The 26,104-nt window shown below is 37.3% G+C and overlaps 1 protein-coding gene across 4 annotated transcripts in view; it reads left to right on the forward strand.

Annotated features, from left to right (window-relative positions):
* Positions 1-541: 541 nt before the first annotated feature.
* LOC103821128 (solute carrier family 12 member 7) overlaps positions 542-26,104 on the forward strand; it is a 71,085-nt gene continuing 45,522 nt past the window's right edge. For 3 of the 4 annotated variants that reach the window (XM_030227002.2, XM_018920747.3, XM_050971378.1), the window contains exons 1-7: positions 542-1,950; positions 14,988-15,082; positions 17,161-17,283; positions 20,499-20,645; positions 21,367-21,421; positions 23,395-23,525; positions 25,607-25,848. In XM_030227002.2, the coding sequence (XP_030082862.2) occupies positions 1,839-1,950; positions 14,988-15,082; positions 17,161-17,283; positions 20,499-20,645; positions 21,367-21,421; positions 23,395-23,525; positions 25,607-25,848 (905 nt within the window). In that variant the 5' untranslated portion in view covers positions 542-1,838. Of the gene's footprint in view, positions 1,951-7,657; positions 7,875-14,987; positions 15,083-17,160; positions 17,284-20,498; positions 20,646-21,366; positions 21,422-23,394; positions 23,526-25,606; positions 25,849-26,104 lie in introns of those variants that run through there. The other variant, XM_050971377.1, reaches the window with a different exon arrangement.

Below are 26,104 nucleotides of genomic sequence, written 5' to 3' on the forward strand. Positions count from 1 at the left end.
GATGGAGACGATCTAGGAATACTGGTGTACGATGCCTTAAAAAGAAAGAAGAGAGAGCTAATTGGAGAAATTGGGGGATACCAAAAGTGGGGTGATGAAGAGTGGCCACCTGAATGGATAATACAGACATATGGTCCAGCTACCTGAGCACGAGATGGGAGTTGGAGATACTGAACCACAATTTATATGTTGAATTGCATCATAAGACTACAAGTAGTTGTAGAAATAATATCTAATGAAACAGCAGGGGCCATGGAATTAATAGACAAACAGCAAAAGCAAACCAGAACTGCAGTGCATCAAAATCGTTTAGGACTAGACTATTTGTTAGCAGAAGAGGGAGGGGTTTAACATATCTGATTTCTGCCTACAAATTGATGATAATGGGGAGGCAGTTTTGGATATAGCCAGAAACATCTGGAAAATAGCCCATGTCCTAGTCCAAAAATGGGAATCTATAATGAATAAAGGATGGTTGGAAGATTTTTTTGGAATATCCTGGTGGAAGAGGGCTGGATTTGTAGTGCTATGCGGAATAACAGGTCTAATGTTTCTTCCATGTTTGATCCCATGCTTTATTCAATTAATCACTTATGTAGTCCAAACATGCAAATGACAGTACCCACCAATCCAAAGTCAGGAACCACAGGACGAAAGCAGAAAATTATGGTATTGAGAAAATAAAAAGATGATGAAAACAAGGCATGTAAGATCTATTAAAAGTATCAGTATGCCAAAAGCGCAGAAATACAAAAGTTGTAGCTCAAGTTAAATACAGTAAGAAAAACAAAGAGGAGGGATTGTGAATTCTGTTTTTCAGGGAATTCTGTTTTTCACTGAATTCTGATTCAGCAAATTCTGTTTTTCACACCAATCATCTCCACATCTGCCAGCTCACTGCCACATTTGATGGCCAGAATAATTTTCCCTATCCCCTTCTCTGAAGGCCTTTATGCTGTGGGACAGACTGCAGTGTTACATATACATATTCCACACCCAATGAAGTGTAGGAGCCACAAAACTACCAGTCCTCTTCCAAAAGACACAGATACAGACTGAATGAATAGTCTTTCTGCTTTATTCTAGCCCTTTGCTAGAAGAACAAGAAACAAGAAAAATGCCCTTGGCTTCTAAATCTGTTTTCTCCACTTCTGGAGTGGAGATGCTAAAACCTCCTTTGAGATGGAAATTGGAGGTAACCAAGAGCTGTATCTCATCACTAGTGCTACATTATTAATATTTAATTTGATACACTGCTCATCCACTGACTCTTTGTATCTGCTTCATTGGTGGTCAGAGTTTAAATGCTGACTCAGGCCTGAATCCCAGGACCGCCACCTGTCTATTGCAATCCATGGCTGCTGCATAGGAGAGCAGATTTCTGGGAGCCATCTTTATGTCCTGGTAGTCCAAAGGTACACAGTGAACTTTCTCCACTTGTCCAAAAGTTGATCATAAATCCCCTGCTTAGGCCTTTTGGATACTGTCATCCCTTCAGTGATCTGGAGGATTAAGGTCCTACAGCCTGGCTCTGGTTTCGTTTGGAAGACAGTTTATGGTGGGATCAGAGAAGCAGTAGCCTGGGGGTCCTAGCGCTGCAAGGATAACTGTAAGCCAAGGTTTGAGGAAGAGGGGATGCCCCAGGGCCCGTGCCCCTTCCTTCGGAGTTACGGTCGCAGCGCCATCAGGCAAGCGGTGAGGGGGAAGTGGCGCGGTGCCGGCCACGGCCCCCCCGCTGCGTGAGGAAATGGCTCTCACGTGAGGGAAGCGGCAGCGCCCGGCTCATCCTGCCCGCTGCCCTAGGAGGAGGCGCCAGCGGGTCTGGGGCTGTCTGCAGCATGCCGACGAGCTTCACGGTGGTGCCAGTGGAGGCGCAGGGCGAGGAGCGGCAGCGGGATGGGCAGCAGCGAGAAGAGGAAGATGAAGGCGACGAGAGGGACCGGGGCACTGGTGAGAGAGTGGTGAAGCGCCGGTGGTCAACGCGTAAAAGAGAGCGTCGGCTCTTTGCGTGCGGAGGAGTGGGTCTGTGGCGGGCCGGCGGGCGGACGGAGAGTCCCCGAATAGTGTGGAGGGGCCGCATCGCCCCTCTGCAGCGAGCGATGCTGGGGCTACCTATCCAGGCGTAGATGTGCTCTTCGCGAAAGGGCGAAAGTCTGGCGCCTGGGGTGGCTGAGAGCCTGTTTCTCTTTGTTTCCATTAGTCAGCGCCGCTGGCCGAAGGAGGAAGTACTCATGGGCGGCTCCAGCCGGCGGAGCGGAGCAGCTCGCGGTCGGGCGCGGCGCCTGCCCGGGGCGGTGTGGGGCGGTCAGTCCACCTCCCGTCTGCGACGGGAAGCGGGCGGAAGCAGCGCCGCCCACGGCGGTTCAACAAACGCGGAAAATATGTAGAATCAATCGTTTAGGTTGGAAGAGACCTTGAAGATCAGATCATCAAATCCAACCATTAGGCTGTCTTAAAAGCTTACTGCTGTTGGACCACACTAGAGAGAGGGCTAAGAGGCAAGATTCAGACTGTGGAGAAGAGCACAATTTTACCTGCTTTGCTCCAGGTGTTTGTCCAGCCACATGCTTTTGCACCAGACATAGCGTTTAGGGTTAAGTAGGTGTTTGGTACGAGATGCTATCGCCTTCGGAGCCTTGCTATTTGCTAGGCCTCGTTCCTGAAGCCTCCTGGGGGAGTAGAATCAAACCGGAGGTGGAGCTCGGACACCGTGAGTGAAAGTCTGCTCAAGACAGCCCTTTATGCAGGGGCAGTAGTATTTCTCTGCCAGCGTTGCGGGGAAAATGAGTGATTCTTCACTTGCATGACAAGGCACTGCTGGGAAAGCAATAATTCCTGTGGCTCTTAACGCTTCCTTTTTCTGAAGCGTGTTGCAACAGCAATACCAAGTATGGTGTGTGAATCACTGCTAGCGCTTCGAGAGCTAGTTCACATCTTGCACTTTATTCTGGATGCTCTGTTACAATCGATACTTCTGTAAAGGTTTGGGTAGGGCGATTAACTGTAAAAGGCATCTTATTATTGTGGTACAGGTGACAGATAAATAAGGCTAATTCCATGTGATGTGGGATATAGATGTAAAGAGATAAAAACAGATATTTGACAAACTTAATATATTTACATTATTTTAGGAAGCTAATATAGTAAAACACCAAGCTGACATAGTGGGGTTATTTTCTTCCAAAGCTTTCTACTCTTAAATCTTACCCATTAAAGATACATATAGTTGCCTTTTCCTTAGTATATTCAAATGATCACTAGATGTTCTTATAACTGCTTCTTCTTTTTCCAAACTAAATGCAATAGAAAAACCAAAACAAATAAGCTGTGACAGTTTAACAGTTTACAACAAACACAACAGCAAACAACAGTTTGTTTCTGTGACATGTTTGTACTACATGGATGACTAGTAGTACAGCATTAATCTGGACAAATTTTCTTTTGGTAAAAGAGCTAGTCAGAGTGTCATGAGCAAGTCAGGTGTTTATGCAGGTGGCATGTCAAAATACTGACTGTACATACCGGCAAAGTTAGACAGGATTTGTTAGACTGCATGTATATATGAAGTATCTGGAAGGCTTGGAACATTTTTAAATCCTGGGAAGGTGAGAGGAAGAGTGGAACTGCTACTTTCACAGTGGTTTATCACAACCTAAAGGCCAGAAATAAATAAAAATCTGTTTATGTGATTAGGTAGTGTTTTGGGGACTAGTAGTTACAGTTGCAAGGTATATTAAATACTGTTATGGATCTGTATCAGTCAAGGGAATGAATTTATGTATGACTCTTCCTGTGTGTTTGTAAAATTGGAAGTAGAGAGGAAAACACTGAAAAGGGAAGGCATTGATTTGCATATAAATTATAGGCGAAGAGCTCTGACCTCATGAAGAAATGAAATGCTACCCTCTGACAGAGTTTTGGGAAGTGAAAGATGTGCTACTTACTGTTGCTTTGGGTATTGTATGGAATTGTTAAGTTAATGCTGTATAATCAAATAATTGTTCTTGAGGTATTCTTCTGAAAACTAAAGAATTCTGAAAGGTTTGTACTGCTAAAAGCTGCTGTAGTTAAGCCCATCTAAAAGCCTGCTGCTCAGAGGAGGACTCATTGCCCTTCTCACTGCTCCAGCCTTGAGAAAAGGCTAAGAAGTAAATTATTTCTTTCCTTGTCCTCCTCTGTGTCTGGGTTTGCTTCCTTTTTCCTGCACTTGACAATCAGACACTTCACTGGTCTGGTTCAGCATGCTAAACTGTGAGCAAACTAAACTGCTGCAGAGGTAAAAATCATGCTTCCCATGTTTTTGGGTTGAGGTGAGTACTGCAAAAAGTGAGAATGGCTAGGGTTGTGTCAGGGTGAGAGGTGGGCAAAGCTGAGAGCAGAGATGAACATAAAAAAGAGGAGAATGGGAACTTACCCTTAGCCTATATAGCTCAGCGTGTTATTTTGTTCCAGTTGTTTAGAAATCTGCCATGTTATCAGTTTTGATTGAATTGTCTGTCCTAAAAACCAAGTAGTTTACACTTGACTGCACTAGTACATTTTTTTTAAAAAAACCTAACCTACCAAATACATGAAAACCTGACAAACCTCTCCCATCAAACTCAGTACTAATTTTTTTTGAGGGAATCATCTGTATGCTTTCTAGTCATTAGATCAACAGTAAAGTAGTTTTGATTTTTATAAGCAAGGCACTTATCAATTAGTGCACAATTTTGTGCATTTATCCCCTTTCACACATTCTTACCTGATAATCATCTATGTGGTAAAGATGTAACCTGGGATGTTCTTGTTCTATAATCTGCACTCCTTCTTAATCTGAAATTGCATAGCTTCATATTTTCTGACTATATGATACTTTGATGTATGTTAAAGGAGGAGAAACCAGGACTGTAGCACTAGTCACAGTAGTACTTCAGAAAAGGCAGAATACTTCAAGTTAACATGGTTAAGGGTGCAGCCTGCTGACTCTAATATTCACAAAGTAGCAGAAAGATGATGTGCCTGTGTCTTTTAATATGTTTATAATATACTACAAAAAAAGGGTAGTCAGCAGATAGTAAATGGTTGGAGAGGAGAAGGAATTATGAGTCTGTAGACAGTAAGGTATGAAGTTTTATAAGAAATTCTGGGCTTGATTTGTTTTGGGTGTTTTGTTTGTTTTCTTCACACATAGTTGTAGTGACTGTCTAGATAGACCTGTAAAAATTTTGTAAAGTTGGTCAGCTTTTTGTTCCTTAGCAGCTCTGTGTATCAGGTGTTTCAAGGCATTGCTAGTATTTTTAGCATCCCACAGTATTATTTACCTTGCCACAGCAGTTTCTTATTTAGAAACTAATGTGAGAACTAACTCCTGCAAATTCTTTTAAAACTGAAGACCCTCAAATACAAGGAATTGTAATAACAAACCCAATCATCTATGAAGGAGCCATCATATAAATAATGAAGCATGGATGCTGTGAATTTCTGTAAAATGTTATTTACTGGAAAACCAGGGAGTAGCCGACACAGTTATTTGTTTATGTGTGTGTGTGTATGTGCAATGGAGGAAGATAGTTAATCTCACTGAGAAGTCTCATGTATTTTCAGTCAACCCTTCAACCTTAACAGCCACAGTTGACCATGCCTGCAGCATAGAAGTTATGATCAGAGAAAAGTAGATTTTAGATGTTATTCAAAGATTTCATCCCAGGAACTAGTCTGTTCGTATCACTGGCATCCATTTAACAGAATTGAAACACTTTTTATGAGTTTAAGGCTGCTATAAAATGTGTAATACATTAATGCATAAACTAGAAAACAGGTACATTTAATTCGAAAGAGAACAAATTAAGAACAAATTATGCTGCCAGTCTAAAAAGAAACCTTTATAAATTAAAAAATTTCTTTTTAAAAAGAGCTTACAAAATTACTAGAACTATATTTTAAAGTGTTTATCTGTTACATCTTAAGTAGAATAAATGCCAATTATTTCTACATAAAATCAATGTTCAAAAACTAACTGACTTGCTTAAGGTCTGCTAATACATACAGATATCTTTTGGTGTATAAAAGAAGGTTTTTTAATAGTAGACAGGTCTTTTGAATAGGTTATTTCTACTTGTTGCTAATCTCTACTGATCTGTTTAGTGGATATATTTTAAAGTGAATTTATTTGATAGAAATTAAACTTTTAAAGTACTTATTAGATGGAGATGTGGGATGTTTCAATGACTTGATTCTTGCCATATCTCTAAGCAGGGTGTTTATTGCTGACAGAAATCCTTCAGCTTAATTCTCTTCAGAGAGTTCTGTGACTGTCATGTAATTCGTGTCATGTGCATGCCTTATGCTGCCTGAAGTCTTAATGACTTGTTTCAGAATTAATCCAACGCTAGTAAAAAACAGGATTTGAGGTCTTACACTAAGCTGGGAGGAAGGAACTGTCAGTTTCCTGTTTCAGTTCTTGATACCTGAAGAATCATCAGAGGAGACTGACTTAATTTTCCTTAATCATGAGTGAGCAAGATTATAAAGTAAATGGGCCAAATCCAAGTGAATCTCTTTGCAAGACAATAGTGTAGTTCTAATATCTTTCTTACTGAAATAGGAGGTGCCTAGACTTCCAGCCATATTTTAAAGAATTTTTAAAGATCTTTTGCAGTGTTTTCATCAGAAGTAAGTTGTGCTTGATGATAATAGTAGCCTAAGTAAAGAAAAGTCTAAGATTTAGCAATGTTGATAACATAGGTGATGGATGTAATATTAGAATCTTCAATTATGTATAGAGGTTTATTTACAAGGGGTTTAAATACACTTTGTTCTGCATATCACTATAACATATAAATTGTGCTAATCATTATTAAAAATACTGCAAGAAATTTGTGATGTGGTAAAAAGAACCTAATGATACGAAACTTTGAGTTAGGTTGCACTGAATTCTTAAACCAATGTGGCACAAAAATTGAGGCAAAATTCAAACAAGTTCAAACAAGTTTATGGATGCCTTTTTCATAATTTGCATTATAGGAAGACAGTGGCTTTTACAAATTTGACTGTATTGTAGAACTACAAGGTGGCTTTTAAAAACATGACTATGTTTTAGAGCTGTAAGGAGTGCTCCAATATGTGGATTTAGATTAGAAGTGTTAGAACATTTAATTTATAAGATTCGGTGGCTTCTCTTTAGTTGCCTGCCAATTAAAAACTTGAACATACAGGAAGGAAATATGCATGATAGAGAAGATAGAATTACAGGTTTTGCCACAGACAGCTTTCTTGGATCCGATGGTCGTATACATCAGTTTTATTGACTTTTATACTTTATGTATTTTTACCTTAAAACGTTTTGTTACAGTAACATTAAATGTTTGCAAAGAGGATCTCATTTTCATATTTTCAGTTTGCATTGGCTTGTTCTTAATGTGACCAAATACTATCTGAATGAAAACGTTACCATTGTTTTATTTAAAACTGTTATGTTTCACCTGTATATGGCTAACCAGAACCTACCTCAAGGTACATGGACTGTGATTAAGAGTTGACCTTTGCAAACTGTGAAGAGTTAGGACTTTTCTGTTAAGGGTTATTCCCCAACTGCAGTTCTGCTTTAGATAACAACGTATAAAATTAGCAATTTCTAGTGGGAATCAAAGCTTTTCTAGTTTAACACAAGTACTTGTCTGGAGAACAGTTATACATTATCATAGCTGAACTACCGTATTTGAGGTCATGCTGTTCAAAAGTTTATGTAATTCTCACTCCTTTGAACAACACCTGTATTCTTTTGCCATATGAAAGCTATCTACTTTTATTTTTCAGACAGATGTTAAACTCTTACAGCATGTCAGGAGAAAAAGATGCTTGATTTTTTGGACAAAACATGTTCGAATACAAAGGTAAACAGGAGCATTAGGAGCATTACTTGGATATGAATCATGATGGCAGACATAGTGTGGGACAGTGGGGAAGCAGTGAATTTGGAAAGGATTTAGGGGTCAGACTGGAATAGAATATCATGAGCTTGGTTTAATGCTGTGGTAAAAAGGGCTAGCCTGATCCTTGTAGTTGAGTTGACAATTATACTTCTGTAAATAGCATTGACTGAGACTGGTGTTACTACGCTGTATTTGATTTTCAGAGTTTGATTTTTTTTTTTTATGGTGTTGTGTAACTTAAAACTTGTACAGAACTTTTCCACAGAAATAATTTAAAAGTTAGAAAAATATTTTAGAAACTTTTTGATTTTTCAAGAGATAGGTTGAGATGATTTGAATAAGTATAGTTACCTTCACAGAGGGAAAATACTGTGAGTGGTTAAATTTGGAAGCAGTTACTAGGATGTTATATCTAGAAGTTTGAAAGAACCAAATTTAAATAGAAATATGGAACAATTTGAGATTTTTTCAGTATTAACCCTTAAGGTTTACATAAATTAATAGGGTTTTTTCTTATTTCAGTACTGAAAACATTAAGAGATTCACTGCTTAAATTTCAATATGATTTTTTTTAAAGTTATAGAGCTTAGTGATCAAATGAAATTCCTGAGCCTGCAGAAAGATGGGAAATTAGATTAGATAGTCAAATATTTTTGTTCTAATCTCTTGAACAGGCATCACAGTGCCAATTTAGGATCACTTAAATGATAGTTTCCTTGTTTACCTCTCACTTTCTCTATAATAAGACAGCTATAACATACATTTTTCATACTCTACTAACTTCTGATTCAGGAGTGGGGAAGGAAGCAGAGGTGGAATTGTCATTAATGCTAAGGAAGTTGTTTCTATTGGAATTGCTCATTCCTACACTGATTGTCTCCAGTGACAGCGTATGCATTTATGTTCAATAGTTCAATTCCTGTGAGGAGCAGTATGATATGTGGATGCAGAAGGGTGAGTAATAAGTGTGAGGGGGAATAGCAAAATTGTTATGGTTTGAAGGGACTTCTGGAGATCATATAGTCCAACCCCTGAATAAGACAGTCACCTTATTGGCAAAGGTGGCATCTGCATGTTTAAGCTCTACTGTTGGGTTCTCGTTTACACTGTATAAAATGGGCCAGTTTGGATAAGCTTAGAAATTTTTACCTGTTAACAAACCTTAAAAGTTATCCACCTGTTGGTGTTTGTGAGGATCACTACTCTGAAACTTCTGAAGAATATGAATTTGCATACCGTGCTGCCTTTTGTGTCTCTGACCAGCACTGAATTGTGAAGTGCAAAAATTTTTACCTAAGTTTTGTTTGGTGTGTGGAACTGTTAATAAAAAGTCATCTGATGACATTGTCAGAAAATTTAAGGCCAGAACAGCTCTGGTATAGTTTGTGATAATTTGTGTGGGTTACACTGCATTGGCATTTGGGGGACTGGTGTGTATGGGCACATTGTGATGATCTGCAATAACGCACTAAATATTACCTTGAGACATATTTCCTACCATTCTCTTCTTGTAGCTGTATGTCTTGTTAACAAAAGAAAGTGTTGTTGCAGCTAATTTCCATTTAGATATAATAACTCATCACAGTGCTTGAGTATATGTAGAAATCAAGAGTAGGGTTTTTTGCATGTCCCATCAAAATAGCAAATACCACATAGGCTTTTAGGAAAGGTACATTAGGGTGAGAGACAACTGCTCACTTTAAAACTTTTAAAAGGTTTATGAAACCTTAACAAAAATACAACAAAAGGACTAAATAAGGAAAAAGTTGCAGCCCTGGGAACTGCCTTCATGGCTACCTATTATGTGGCCAGTTCATCTTCAAGATGGGTGCTTCGTCTTTTAAACCCTGGGGGTTACATCAGCCAACCCTGGCCCTTCCCAAAGTCTGTCAGTCAGCCGTCCTCTTTGCCATTTATCAGTGGAGACTGCTTTCTTGTAATTTGGTTGGAGGGTCTGGTGTTGTCATGCCACGCCCCCTTAGCAACAAGCTTTTCTGTTCTCAACTGCCCCATGTAAGGGGCATATGTGCGCACCTTCTCTTTTACCTGTCCTAGACAACCCAGGCTGCCTGATGGCAACAATACAGAGTGCGGGGCGGGGGGGGGGGAAAGGAACTATGGGGAGAACAGAGGAAATCTAAACTACATTAATATAACTATACACTAATAAAGCTTCTCTCAATTTTCACACGATATTAATCTCTTAATTGCAAGAGCCAGTCATCTCATTATTTATCTATAACAATTAGTTATGGCTTTAGTTTGTCTACTGGTCCATCAGTAAGCACAGAATTGTGCTAGGTTTTATGAACATTTGTATATTATATTCATCTGTATCAGATGAAAAAATTGTAATAATAATTTTTAAAGTAGGTACAAGGGTAGAAACATAATTTTTAAAACTTGGGCTTTGATGACTTAGTTGAGTGACATGGAGTATGACATCAACAGGCAAATTTTTTTCTGTGTCAGAAGACACATTAAACATTCTATAAACAAACCCAAAGAAGATGGGGTTGTTTTGGTTATTCTCTTTTGCCTTTTTTTGTGGTCCAAAAGGAAATACTAGTCTAGACTTAAGATTTTTGCCTGTAAACCCTCATAAACTGAGTTACTTTCAGAAATCAGCCAACAGAAAGTATAGATTTTTAGTGTGCTTTGGTTGCAGAAACTGGACTTCAGAAGAAATGCAGCTTAATGATATGTCTGAAACTATATTGGAAGTTCTAATTTTTATTTTGTGTTTCACTCAGCTCACACTTGAGAAGTGTTTAAACAGACACAATTTCAAAGAGACCTCAGGAAAAGGTGTTTTGCTTGTCAAGGATTGGAATGGGCTGCCCAAGGAAGTGGCTGAGTCACGGTGTCTGGTGGTGTTTAAAGTATGTGTAGGTGTGGTGCTTAGGGACATTGTTTAGTGGTGAATTTGGCAGTGTTAAGTGCGTGGTTGGGCTCAAGGCGCTTTTCCAACCTACATGATTCTGTGATTTGACTATCTTAAAACTTCCTCATTGAGTTCAAGGGGATAGGGCTGAGATAAACCATAGATGGCTTAAGACTTACTAGTGAAAGTTCTTATTCCTTTCGTGTTCCATGTTACCTCAGTAGAAGTAACTGAAATAGCTTTTTCTATTGTCCACTTGATGCATGAGGGGCAAAATTTACAGCATTTGTGAAAAGTGTTAATCCTGTCTTAATTTAGTTCTGTTTTTCTAATAAATAATTTATTTTCTATTGAATCTTCTTTGAAGAAAGAATGAGCTAAAGATTGGGATAGTTTGTTTCGTTAATTTCACCACAGATGTTCTCTGTGTGTTGAGATTCTGAAACTAGTTCTTTCTCTCTAACGGTATAATACATGTCAATTTGACTTACATGTTAGTAAGATTCACTGTATATCTAGACGTATTAAATAATTATACTTCAAAAGGTGGTGGTTTTTAATTTGAAATAAAGGTGATTTTGTTGACAGCAGTGATGAAAACTGAAAGGTGTTCAGAGGTGTTTTTATGAATATATTAATAAAAAGAAGACCAAGAAAAATTATCCTGTATTGGATGTGAAGGGTAACATTGTAACAAAGGATGAGGAAATCTGAGATGCCTATTTTGCCTCAGTCTTCAACAGAAAGACCAGTTATCCTCATGGTCACCAGCCCTTGGAGCTGGTAGAGAGAGATGGGGAGCAGAACTGACCCCCTATAATCAAGGAAAAGTAGTCAGTGATCCATTGAGCCACTTAGACACTCTCAAGTACATGGGGCTGGGTGGAACCCACTAGAGTGTACTTGGGGAGCTGGCAGAAGAAGTTGCCAAGCCATTCTCTATCATTATTGTTAGTCCTGATAAACTAGGGAGGTTCCAGACAACTGGAGGTTAGCCACTGTGGTACATGTATGAGGTTCAGTAAGGCAAAGTGCCAGGTCATGCACAACAACCCCATGCAACTTTGCAGGCTGGGAGAAGAGTGGCTTGAAAGTGGCTCATCAAAATAGGACCTCAGAGTGCAGGTCAACAGATGATTGAATTTGAGCCAGTGGTGGACAAGAAGGCCAATGGCATCCTGGCCTCTATTGAAAATAGCATGGCCAGTAGGATTAGGGAAGTGATTGTTGCTCTGTACTTGGTACTGTTAAGGCCACACCTTGTGTGTTTTATGTCCAGTTTTGGGCCCCTCTCTTCAAGAAAGATAGCGAGTTGCCGAGTGTGTCCAGAGAAGGGCAATGAAACTGGTGAAAGGTCTGGAGCACAAGTCTGATAACAAGTGGCTGAGGGAGCTGGGGTCAGTCAGCCTGAAGAAGAGGAAGCTCTGGAGGTACCTTATCACTCCCTATAACTACCTGGAAGGAGTTGTACTAGGGGATCAGAGTTGGCCTCTTTTCCCAGGCATCTGGCAGTATGGCTAGAGGAAATGGACTCAGACTGCACCAGGGTAGGCTCAGGCTGGACATGATGAAGAATTTTTTTACTGAAAAGGTGGTTAAACATTGGAATGGACTGCCCAGGGAGGTAGTAGAGCCACCATCCTTGTGGGTGTTGAAGAAATGACTTGCGTGTTGCACTTAGTGGTATATTAAAATGGCATGGTAGTGTTCAGTCAAAGTTTGGACCTTATCTTAGGGCTCTTTTCCAACCTTAATGCTTTTATGATTCCATGGTCCTAATGATTTTATAATTGTAGAAGTAGTCAACAAACTGCAGATGACAGAGTACTTGTCAGTTTGCTTTTTTGGTCACTTTTTCAGTGTTGATTCTCTTTCAAGTGAAGCTAAAATAATATTTGACATGATCACCATTACCTATCAAATTTCTGTGCCAAACATATACCAATACAAGAAGAGAACTGTGTTAGAGAAAAAGGAGTTTATTGCAGTCTGTCACTACCAGACTATTTTGAAGACTCTCATCAGAAAGCTTTAAAATAGGCAGAATATTGCTTGTAAGCACTGAAATAGGTTTCCTGTTCTTCAGATCCTAAATTCTGCATTTTCCCATTTGAAGCCTGTTAGGTGCATTTAACAAGACGTGTTTGTTAGCGATGCTGTGCTCTTTTTTGTATTGGAGCAAAGCCAAGTAACTCTGTTTAGAAATAGAAACACATAAAGGACAGCTTCACAATTCTCCTACCTACAACTTAAAATACTATGTAGTGCTGAGATAGTGATTTTTATGTCCAGAACTGGTTAGCCAAAACTCTAGTCTTCACCTTCAGAATTATGAATACTAATTAACTTTTTTTTTTTTTTTGCTACCCTTTTGATGTTTAGATTAGTCTAATGATACTGAAGGAGTAACTCCAGTGACATTATCCTCTATATGAATGCAAAACAATAATTGAAATTTCCCAGCTCACTTTTTGAAGAGTAATCCTTTCTGTAGGGATTGGAAGTACACTGAAAGGAGTACTAATATTTCGTTAATAATTGCAGGTACCAGTTGTCAGTTGGTGAGAAAGTCAATAGAAGTGTGGTCTAGGCAAGACTAAAATCAAGCAACCTTTTTTTTACTTTAACTTGGGAATGTACCTTTTAATGAATGGCTTATAAAAACTTCAGCAGAAATAATGGGGTGATTTCAGGAATGGAGCTAAAGGAAAAACAACATTCCAAAAATTTTGGAAAGAAAATGCAGTGTCTTAAGCAAGAAATCCTAGTGCTCCTATGCTTTACCCAAATGGTAAAGAGAAATCAGGATGTATTTGTTTCAGGTAGAGTTGCTCTTTTTTTTTCTCTGAAAAAGCTGATTGAATCTTTCTCTTAAGTACAGTGGAGCCCATTAACGTGGAGCCCGTAAATGCCAGCATGTTCAATATACTGTGAAACATCTCAAGGTGTTAGTTTGTAACGGAGATTCTTTTGTGTTGACAGTGTTCTTTCTGCTGACCTTGCATTAACCTTTGTTGGAAGCAGGGCACCTAACCAGGCTGTAGGACTTGAAGCAGTGGGAGACCAGATATAAACTGTAGAGAAACAGAAAAAAGAAAGTTGGAGGATGTGGTTAGAAGGAGATTTACTGGATGTGTGAATTCATCACCATTTCTTCTCTGGACTGAGGACCGAATTTTAAAGGCCTAACTATTAGGACAGTTGTTATATTCTGTATCTCTTATGATAGTATACGGTTTCTATGTCTTGATACCAATAAATATAGTGATACTACAGTGACGAGTGGTGGGAAATCCACAGTCCCTCTTATGTTTGAGGGACTGAGATATATTTTTGTCTGGTTTACAACCAAGATAATGTGTTGTGCTGAGACTAGTGTGCACATTTGCCAGAGCTTTATTCTGTGATTTCATGTAGGGAGCAGAGGGAGGAGACAGGGGAAAAGAGTACAGCTTGTTCTCCAACTGTTCCTTAATTCTGTAGTGAAAAGACTGTAAGTGCTATTGCTGTAATCTCTGCATATAAGGGCAAAAGGGCACACAGGCAAAGTGGTGCAGGCAAGGATTTAAGATTATTTGGAAATGCCAGTGTTGTGACAGCGTCAGCAAGTAATAGTTTTTGTAGTATGTGGGCTGAAAGGCAGTGAAAGTAATGCTGTATTTTTTGCAGGGTGTGCCAGAGCAGGTCAGTAGATCTACAGGTTAATGCAATTTATATTTCAATAAGGAATAGGTTAAATATAACATGTCATGGAAGGGTCCCCACAACCTTAACGAAGTAATTCCTTTTGCATTGAATTTCATAAATTCCTGCCTCAACTACTGGAGATTTTTTGAGGCATTCATTAAAGTAATAAAAAGGTTAGCTGGAGGGTTATTTTATTCTATGCTCAAAACCTTTATATGTAGTGCAATTATCAAGTGTTTTTAGGGAAATTAGAAAAGGTAGGGAAGAAATCAGTATGTGTGTTAAAGAATGATAGTTAAGAGATGGAACACTATACTAAGATTAGACTGTTAAACTAAATCTCCCTAAATGTTTAACATCCACATGAGATGAAAATTGGGTTTGCAGCAACGTATGGTGTCATTTAGAACCAGCTCTTACCAGAGTCTTCTGACTATTCCTTTTATAGTATGTATCTTTCTTTTTTTCCCCTCTTGTTTTTAATTGTGTTACTTTTCCACTAGGGGATGGGATTGCCAGGGAAAATAGTCCATTTATTAACTGTGCAGAATTGGGCAGAGGAAACATGTATGAAGGAAAGAATATGGCTCTCTTTGAGGTAAGTTAAATACTCCAAAAACATATTTTACCTTTAATGGAGATGAGCAATCACCTGTTTTCTTTCTGTCTTAAAATTTAGCTGGGTGGGGTGGGGGAATGAGTTTTAAAAACTTTTTCTTAGTTTGGTTCCTGCTAACATTCCATTTCAGTGGATTTGAATTGTATATAGGCAAGAACAGTAAATATCGGTGTGCATTAATGTGAAGATATGAAATAAGTCTTCGTGCATTTAAATTTTTTTGGGCTAGGATCTAGACATTATTAGACAAAGCTACTGGAAGTTAAATCTATTTTTTAAAGAAAGCAGTTTTCAGTTTTAAAAGGATTAGCAAAATAATTTGTTCGACAGGGGAATTACAGACTTTTTGTTAAGAAGCAAAGCTATAAAACAAATTTACAAGCCATGATTAGTTGTATTGTCCAACTACAATGTAGAGCACACCATAGCAATTTTTAATATAAATATCTACTTTATTAATGGACATTTCTACTTTATAATGGACCTTTTTAATCAACTGAATTATTACAATCAAATTACTGAAAAAAGTGTATTAATTGAGTACTTTTAAGGGCCACTTTTGCAATTAAGTAGTATTTCTAGTAAAAACCTTAGTTGCTCTGCTCCAGCAGCATCAACTATTCTTGCTCTGATGCTTGCTGTTAATAAAAACAAGGTGCTTCCAACATTGTTTAGCACCCTTACTGTTGCATTCTTCTCAATATTTTCTTGTTGTTCTCTTACATTTCTCTCTTCTTCCTTTCAAATAACTTTGCACAGAGGACATGGTCTTTCATCTCACCTGTGCATGACCCAAATAATATATATTTAATATTTTTCACTGTCTTAGAGAAAATTTTGCTAAGAATCAAAGTAATGTTGATCATTAATTGTCTTTTGTCATGTATGCAATATTATAGTATTTTTTGACGGGAATGATTGAATTTTTCTTCAAGCTCTATTCCATAAAGCCATTTCCAAAACTTTATGTCATTCAAATTAGTTGCTGTATTCCTCAGTGATGATAATTTGGCCATAGCTGCTTTTTGTCCCAAATCTGTTATTTTGAAACATGGCTTAACATCAAATCAACTGATATAAAGCCATTATTTTGATGTATCTCAAGTTATAGATTGCTGTTAACAGTATTGCGTTGAAAACCTTCTAGTGACTTCATCACTGCTGGTGTTGTGGTGAAATTTTTTGATTCTATGTACGTTTCAGAGTAAGTTTCCTATAATCTTGTTTTTCTAGTGTTTTCAGATGTGAGAGTTGTATGAACTGTCAAAAAGAAGTTTGACTGTTATGACCATTATCATTACCTTATCTCCTATACTTTACTACTTGTCTGTGTTTGTCGCCCTGATCTTGTCTTCTTTCCAGTGTTCAATTTTTTTATATTTAATTGAATTCTCTTGGATCCATTTTTCTTGGAATTCTAGTGTTGTATATCCTTCTGGATTGTCTGATATGTTTTAGCATGCTTTTGTTTTGTAGCAGTAAAGAAAGATGGGCTGACTTCTGTGTCAGGTGCTATTACATATGTACAATTATATGTAATATATGTGTGGGTATTTTCAGCAAGTTAACGCTTTGGAAGTAGTATGCCTGGTGTAAGATAAAATATGTAAGCCTGCAGCACTAGACTTCAGAGAGGTGTTACTTAAGTACTGTAGTGCTTGAGAAATCATTTGAAGTCACTTTCTAAACACAAGCAAGGTGCTGACAAAACACCCTAATGACTCACCCCTACCAGTACAATCCACCAAAGACTGTGCTGCGATAAAAATAGATTTTTAAAATGACAGTGGAATTTCTCTAGGTTTTCCTTATTTGAGTTGCATATTGTAAGGTAGTGTAAAAATATTAAAGAAATGTTGCAACATAGCCATGTAGAGTTAAACTTCTAGAAATAATAGAACTTTCTTGTTGGTTGAAAGCTGACTGGTATTCTGTCATGCAAATTTTTTTATTTGGCTGAATCAGGGCTGACCTGTTATGTTTGAAGCAGTATCATAAAATGATGACTTGAAAAGAAAATTTAATTAATAAATGCAGTATTCTTCAAAACCCAACAGGAAGAAATGGATAGTAACCCCATGGTGTCATCTCTTCTGAATAAACTAGCAAACTACACTAATCTGACTCAAGGAGTGGTGGAACATGAAGCAGATGAAGACAGCAAACGAAAGGAAGTCAAGGTATTTAGATTTCTAATAATTTGTCGAGATAAATCTAGCTATAAGAGGTGCATTTTTCTGCCTGAAAAGAGAATATGTGGACACCTAAAAATGGGACTGAGGTTTGTAATACCGTGTTTAGAACTGGAGCATTTGCAGCTGGATTTGTGTTAATTTGATGTTCTTGCTAGCATGTTTTAGCACAACTGTGCTGTAAAAGACCTAGGTAAAACCTGTGCAAAGCTAGGATCTGAAACGGAGTATACCCAGTTTTTTCTTAGTTTCTTTTCCTCTTACTTGTGAACTTGTGCAAGCATCAGTACCTGTTACCTACCTCTAGTGAGACTACAGTAGGACTTTTTGCAGGTTTATTAATATATTTTAACTGCCTAGGTTTTTAGGTAGTTATATTAAGGCAAATTTGAGATGAAACAGGTCACTCTTTTAATTCTATAAGCATATTTGCACCACTTAACATGGTAATAGATTTTTTGAGTAGCTGTCTTGGTTAAAAACTTAATGGATGCATTCCAAGAAAACACTTTGTTGCAAACATAAAAGATATTATACTTGTGGGAGGGGAAGTCATATGTTCTGTGTGACACATTGCTAAACACACTTCCTAGAAGTCAACTAAATTCATCAAGGGTTGTCTGTCTACTGGATACCCAAAATGTGTATCTGTGTCTGTAGAAGTGGAGTATATGCAATAGTTGGAGTCTGCAGTGGCATTGGATTGATCCCTGTGTTAGCAGAGGCTGATTTTGAAGGAGAAAGCTTGGATTAAAGTATGTGACCTGACAGAGTATAAGAATGTATAGGTAAAGGAGGAATGACGAGCTGCATGGTGAGCATGGTGACTGAAACTAAGAAAATTAAGGTTGATGCTGGGAAGGGACAGTGCTGGGAGTCACCTGTCTTTGTGTAGGAGAAGGGGTCTTGCTACTGAATTTATATGCTGAGCTATGAAGAAAAGAGGAGAAAGAAGTATGTCAGAATGAGAAAAAGGAAAATGAGCACAGAACAGAAAAAACAGAGATAAAAATACGTTTGAAAATAAGCTTAGAACAGCAGCTTATTTGACTGGAAGGGAGCTTTTGAGTAGAAGTTGGTACCAGGACAGTGGGCAAGGGTCAACGATAAAGTCCAGCTGTTTGTTTAACTTTTTGCTTATCCTGCATTTGTTCATGGGTGTGTTTTCTTTTTGTTTTCTCTATGGGGTTTGGCTGTTCGTCTCTGCTCCCACACATGCTTAGTATGGTTCTGGCAGGCTGGGCCTCAAAAGATGACTCTGGACTCCAGGGTTTTTCGGTCTTCAGAATTGTTTATTATATTTTATCTATAAAGTCCCTTCTCTGCCTGACTGGGATCTGACCAGTACGGCAGCCAAAGGCACTCTGACCTTCCCCCAAGGCGGGCACATCTTTTATAACCAAAACTACATATATCATATTTACTTTTTATCCCCAATACCTATCACCCTCGTCACCAGATACACCCTCCCCCCAGACCAATCCCCAAGTGCCAACACCACAGCAGAAGACGGATGACAAGAAGAAGAAAGAAGAGTCTTGTGACATGCCTTGTTTCCTCCATCTTGTCTCCACAACCCCCCTGTACCAAAACTCTAAAATCTGTAATTTACCCTATAACTATGTTTTCCCTTCACCATTCACACCCGAGTAATTCCCACAGGTTCCATCTCCTCATACATCGGTGGCACATCCCTAGATGGATCAAAATCAAGCCACCAAGTGCTTTTGGCAACATTCCAAGACCCCCAAGCCCCCCAAGGGTTCTCTCGGTAGCTCTGGACATCAGGAGCTGAATGTGAGCTGGATCATCAGGAGCTGATGTGCTGAGCTCCCACATTTGTCTAGTTGTGCTTGATCTATATTTGTTTCATCTCATCTGAAGATAAGCTTCAGATGTGAGAAAAGTAACACTCATTATCTCACACTTTCCTTACTGTTAACCCTGTTGTCTGCTCAGCTGCTATGTAGAGGTTTTAGTCAATGCAACACCATATTACTCCCTCTGGAGCTGACTATGAACAAATGAACATCATGTCTTCACTTGCACTTAATCTTGTTTGTGCTCCATGTGGTGACCTGATAACACAATATTTATGTATGTGTCTTAATTTCATTTCTGAAATTGTGATAGTTAAGTAGTAGCCTGTCAGAGTAGCATTTTTAATGGTATGACTGAGACAGTGGAGTTGATGCTGCACATGGATATCGCCCAAGATGCTAAAAAGAAAAAATATAGTCTAAATGGCATTCTGTGGTTTCTTATAAATACTTGGAAATGTAGTGTTTTCTTAATAATTTTGATAGCTTCTAAAGCATCAATGCTTGCTTGTTTATTTAAATCAATTGCCATTTTTCACAGCCCATGTGATTTAAGACTGTCTTGTGTCACTGGAAAGCTACTGTGAATAACTGTTTATTTTACCTAGAGTATTTCAAAGCCTGATTTCTCTTCATAAGTTTAGAAGACTGAAACTTTAGTGATGAAGCCTGAATGTTTTTGTGTGTGTCTTGACCTATGATGATCACTAGCAAATAAAAAGTACACATAGTATATGTGACAGGTTTTACAATTTTTGAAAAAAGGAAATAGTAGTCAGCTCTGCATTACTTCACGCTCTGTCTTAATACCTTGTCTTTTTTTAAAATTGAAATTACTATTTAATATAATTTTTTGTGCCAGCTGTGTGACAATTTGTGATCAACTTTTTGCAGAATATAAATGATATTTTGATTATGGCAGTAATTTATCTTTAACCTGAAAATAATCTGTTATTTTCTCTTTAACAGAAAATAATCTGTTTTGTCCTTGTCTCATAAAACAATTATTTTGGAAATTTATTGTTTGATGGGGAACAGTTTAAGGTTAGAAGCTTAAAATTCATTCATATCTATTAATACCTCTAACTTTAGCCTGTAACGGGTATTTCAGAAAAAGTTTGTAAAGTGTTATGATCAACAGATAAAGGGCCATCTTATCCCTATCAAGGTGTCATCCTAATTCTTGTGGAACAAGAGAGTTTGTTATCACAAATAGTTTTCTCTCTTTTCAGGTAATTTTCTTTATAAATAGCACGTGAATATTTGCAAAGCTACCATGCCAAGTTTCACTTGGCATTTGTTCATGGAGTGTTTGTGGAATAAGGTGTTTATGGATTTAAATTTTTTAGTGCAAAGGAATTGATGTTCTCACTTTGTTTCCAGGGTCCACGAATGGGCACTTTTATTGGTGTATATCTTCCCTGTTTGCAAAACATCTTGGGAGTTATCCTTTTCCTGCGTTTAACATGGATTGTAGGAACAGCTGGCGTTCTTGAGTCTTTCATCATTGTGTTCATGTGTTGTGCTTGTGTAAGTTAACCCTATTTTATTTCTTTTTTTAAACTCTTGTCCAAATCCTCTGTTGAAAGAGTACTGACACCTTCTAATGTATGAGTATCAGGGAAAAAATAACCATATTTAATCATACTGGTAAAATTGTGCTGATATTTAACCAATATGGTTCAATTGAGAGAAATGGGTTATATATATAAGCAGTGAGTGTCACATGTTAGTCTAACCCGTATGGAAATTCTTTTGAGTTGATCAAAGTAAGCTTTTATTTAAAGTTATATTAAATCAGCCTTTAGCAAATATTTCATTATTAACTTAGAGATCTGAACTGTTCTGCTTTTTTCAACTTCAGAACAAACTGAATAATAAAGTAGAAATCAAACCCCACAGCATTGCATCCATAAAGTAATTTTTTAGAATATGAGACCTTTACTAGATGCTGTCATAATAATGCTACAATTAGTTTGCACTACTTTTTTAAGTGAAATAGTGAACATACTATTTTAAGTATATGCAATGGTCTGTATTCTTCCAGTTCTTCTTTAAAGACTGTTTCAAGTATAAGTTAAATAAATCTACTGCCTGAAAAGTTGAGTACTTGAGTTGCATGGATATCCCAAATTAAACATCTTGGGGGGAAAAAAAATCTAGTTCCATTTGATTACTGTTTTGCCCAGTCTTTAAAAAAAACTCCAGAACTCATTTTTTTAAAAATTTCCTCTATTTCATCTTTCCACAGACTATGCTAACTGCAATTTCAATGAGTGCTATAGCAACAAATGGTGTAGTTCCAGGTAATGAAGAATTTTATCTTACATGGCAAATTCTTAAATAATGGAAGTTTAAATCTGGGATAAGAAATTCTTATCATTCTCAAATATCAGAAGTTATGCTTTTGTATCAAATGCATTTTTTCTTTTCATTGATTTTATAAATAACTTTTTAATGTGAGGTGCAGTCTTTAAGACTGGGTCTTTTGGGAATTACAATCTGCAGCACATCTTTGTCATCTGTCATTTGATCCTGTTTAATCAAAGATCAGATGTTATAAATTGAATTAATGGAGACTAGTCTTTACACAAAGCAAATTTCTTTACAAATAAGAGTACTGCTTTTCTCTCTCCTGAATTTTCCTAATTCCAGCTAAATACTGGAGTTAGTTGTCTTGTTTTCTGCAAGAATAGTAACTGGTCTCATGGCAAAAATATTTTTCTGCATAAACACTCTAGGTTCTGCCCATCTCCTTAAATTTTCAGGACAGATTGATAAATTGATTCGGCTTTGTAAAGTAAGAGGATTTTTTTTAGTTGCAAAATCAGTTAGCTCTTGAAGCTCTTACCCTTTTCAGTTTCTCAGCACAATAATTGATAGTTCTGGTATTCAGATATTGGTATGAACTCTGAACTTAAATTGAAGTTGTTGGGCTATAGTAAAAGTAAAAGCTATAATTTGTGTAGGATGTAGAGTAATTGCATTATAATTGTATTTCATGGATACTGTACCATATATGAAATAAAAAATCAATAGACAATTTTGTTTAAAATACTTGTGTTTTATAATAAAATTGAGTTATTCAAATCAGTGTGCAGATAACTAAAATGTTTTGCTCTATTCTCCCTCATATTTTTAAAGTCCATTTTAATGGTTTTTTTAACATTTCCCACAGACTTTGAAGCCTGCAGTTCTTACATGAGACAGGTCTTAATTTTCACTTTTTTTGTTGTTGGTGCCAGTTTCTTAGAGAAATGATGCTTGTCCTGGAATATATGGAGAAGGCAGAAAGCACAGACAAGAACCTAGGACTGAAGGAGACCTGAGCAGTGGGATCCTTTATTTTGCCTTTATATGCAAGAGCATTCATTATATTTAGTAAAAGGATTGGTGATTCATCATAATATCTTTCTTAGTTTCTCATTCATTCATATTGAAAACGCTGAAGTCTGTGGAACAGGCTGCCCAGGTGAATGGTGGAATCACCATCCTTGGAAATGTTCAAAGAACAAGGAGGTGTGGTGCGTAGGGACAGGGTGCAGTGGTGGACCTGGTAGTGTTAGGTCAATGATAGGACTTAATGATTTTGGAGGTCTTTTCCAACGAAAAACAGCTTCAGACTCTTCACATTGATATATGTTATTTAAAATTGCACACATCTATTCTCTGTCTTTTTCTTCCCACAAGCAGGACAAAAATCCTGAATTTAAGAGTAGATGGAGAGGGAACCAGAGAGAAGAGTTTGCCTTGAGGGAGTTGGTTGACATTCTAAAAGAAAGAGATGAGCTTGAAATTTAGAGCCTTATTAAAAGGCAAATAGTGCAATGGAAATAGGATGGTGGTGGTGTAGTTTATGACTTAAAGAAAGATGATGCATACCTGTGGGAAATAAGAGTGAGAAGAATTGGAGAACTCAGGGTAAAAGTGAATATTATATATGTGGACAAGAAAAAGCAATCCCTTCCCAACACCTTTAAACAGTACTAAAAAACTGTGAACTGTAGTGAAAGTGGCAATGGTTTAGTAAACAGAAAATAGAAAGAATCAGTAGAAAATAATCTGTTTTGTCCTAGATGGTATAGACATAGATTACAGTCTTGTCATGAGCATGTCAGTGGAGACACATGCAGTGGTTATCTTGATTATGTTGACTGAATGATTAAAATTTTTCTTCTCTACTGCCATCCTTAATCTGAAGTACTGGAGGTGTTTTGTTTGTTTGTTTTATTTCTTGTCTTTTGTTTGTTTGTTTTGTTTTGTTTTGTTAAATTCACAGCTGGAGGCTCTTACTACATGATTTCAAGATCTTTAGGGCCAGAGTTTGGTGGAGCAGTGGGACTTTGTTTCTACTTGGGCACAACCTTTGCAGGAGCAATGTACATTCTTGGTACCATTGAAATTTTATTGGTAAGTACTAGTCTCTATTAAGACTTAAAGTATTTCGGCTTTTCCAGGACATTGCTGACGAATTTTCTAAATGGTGTAAAATGCATTGTAGTTTGGTGATTGTTAATGTTTTGATACTACATTTTCAGGATGTTGATATTTATTCTTACTCATGACTATTTGAGGAAGTTAAATTCTTATAAGTAATACAAAATAAATTAAATGCTATTTGATGTATGTTTATTTTATAAATGTGGGAACTAAGCAGAAATCTTCTCTTTCTAAATAATAGTTGGAAAGCATTACCAGGATAACTCACTGCTGCTCAATGAAAAATTGTGGTGAACATGAAGGGCATATCTGTGATGAGGCAATAATAATCTATCACACTTCCTCATTTCTGAACTACTGGCTTTGAATTTTAATATATTTGCAAAGATGCTGTGGAAATCTGCCTGTGTGGCAGTTGCCCGGCTACTATGGCTTTGCTTCATCCAGGAGGGGCCAATAATCGGTCATCAATTCAGAAACTGAAGATATGTGCAGAAGATACTTAAGAATTCTTCCTTGTTACTTACTATGATCTATGTAATCAAATCCAGGGTTTTTACATTTAAATTAGGGATAGTATTCACTAATGCTTGCTTGTGTGATCTGATCTGGCTTTTGTCTGATCTATAGTCGTAACACGAGCGCATGTTGAATTGTGGATTGAATTTGGTGCACTGTTCTCCCTATTAGAGGCTCATGCAGGGTTTGTGTTGCTAATAAAAATGTACGGAATCCAGCTACAGAATTTGAAGTAAAATGCTGCCCAGGATATCTGTCAAAGAACTCAGAATAGACCCCTGACATAGCCACAAGGCATGAGTATTGCTTTTTTTTTCTTTCACTGGGGCATGTATTATTTAGAGAAACAGAAATCAGTCATCTGCCTGTGGTTTTCCCTGGCAAAGGCTTTGAACAGCAGGGCAACAAAATCCACAAGAAAATCTTCCGGAGTACCTCCGTGGAGAGCCTGAAACTTCTGCAATATCATCGTGTAGGGTTTTCTAACAATATATACTTTACCTGTAATAATTTCTTTGGGTTGCTTTCTTTTTCTTCCATGATGATGTGACAATTTCCATATCTTCCAGCATTCTAGTAAATAGTAATTTACTAGAAATTTAATTTAAGAAAATTTTGGTAAATGATTGTCAATGTCTATTTTTGTATTTTGCTTATGAATGCATCACAGCAGCCTCCTGTTCAGTGTTTCTTCCTGCCTTTAGAAATTATATTATTGAAAAATAGTCATTTGAGCAGTTTTTTTGAAGGACTGGAGTTGCCTCAAGCTCTAATATTCAAGCCCTGGTAGCTGAGCAGAGAGGGGTGTTTTTAGGGGTGCTAGAAAAAGGCATATAGATATTGTTGTGTAGTGTAGTACACCAGTGTCTCAGAACTACAGATAAGTCTGTCTTCTCACATGCATTTATCAGTATAAATGCTATTAACAGTTTCCAACTTCTTTTCAGGTAGAACACACCAAACTTTAAGAAAGAGAGATCTGTAAGAGAATCTTGTTTGAATTGCAGTAATTTGAAATGTCTGGTTTAGCACATGACTAAGCTTCTTCACAATAATCTTAAATTGTGCTATTGCAACTTTAGATTAGAATGTTATGAAGTATTATATAGCGTCTATAATTCTGAAATACATTTTTAGTTTATTATACTTTTGTTTGATTCTATATATTTTGTTTCAATCAATGGAAGTCCTGTTTATGGTTTGGGTTTTTTCTTTTATTTTTGTCATGTTCTCCTTCCTTCCACCACCAAATTCCGAAGCCATTTTTCCCATTTGGCAGACACATGAATTTGAGGAGTGGAAGCTCTTTAACAGGAGATAAGAAGCCGGAGCAAAAGTTGTATCCTATTCTCAAACCTTGTTTTTCTTCACCCTTTTCCTTTATCTCTACAGTTTCTCTATGCCCAAATTATATGGCTGAACTCATTTGCAAAAGCAAAACTGGTATAGAAGGTTAGATTTTATAGTTCAAGTAAATGATTTAATAAAATGTTCATTATTACATGTATGATAGTTCACCATATCTCTTGCAGACCTATATTTCTCCAAGTGCTGCTATATTTAAAGTGGCAGATGTTGGTGAAGAAACAGAGGCTATGCTGAACAACATGAGAGTCTATGGAACATGTATTGTCATTCTGATGGCCATAGTGGTTTTTGTGGGAGTAAAGTATGTTAACAAACTTGCACTGGTCTTCCTTGCCTGTGTGATTCTTTCCATCATTGCCATATATGCTGGAGTTATTAAGACTGCTTTTGACCCACCTGACTTTCCGTAAGTGCAATATCGAAGTTGTGTGGGTTATTTAAAAGGAAAAAAGTGTGGGGAGGGAGTAGGTACTGTAACCATTTCATATTTTAAGCTAAGTTTCAAAATACAAACACATTGGTTTCAGTGGTAGGTTTATGTAGTTTAAATACCAATGTGGTCATTTGCTATTCTGAGCTTCATATCTGAATATTTCTCTCTTTTTTCATAAGATATGGTAACTCTAGAAAATGTTCTTTGGTGCTTAAAACTTGGCTGTTAT

This window comes from Serinus canaria, chromosome 2 (genome assembly GCF_022539315.1).
Source record: "Serinus canaria isolate serCan28SL12 chromosome 2, serCan2020, whole genome shotgun sequence".
NCBI classification, from domain to species: Eukaryota; Metazoa; Chordata; class Aves; order Passeriformes; family Fringillidae; genus Serinus; species Serinus canaria.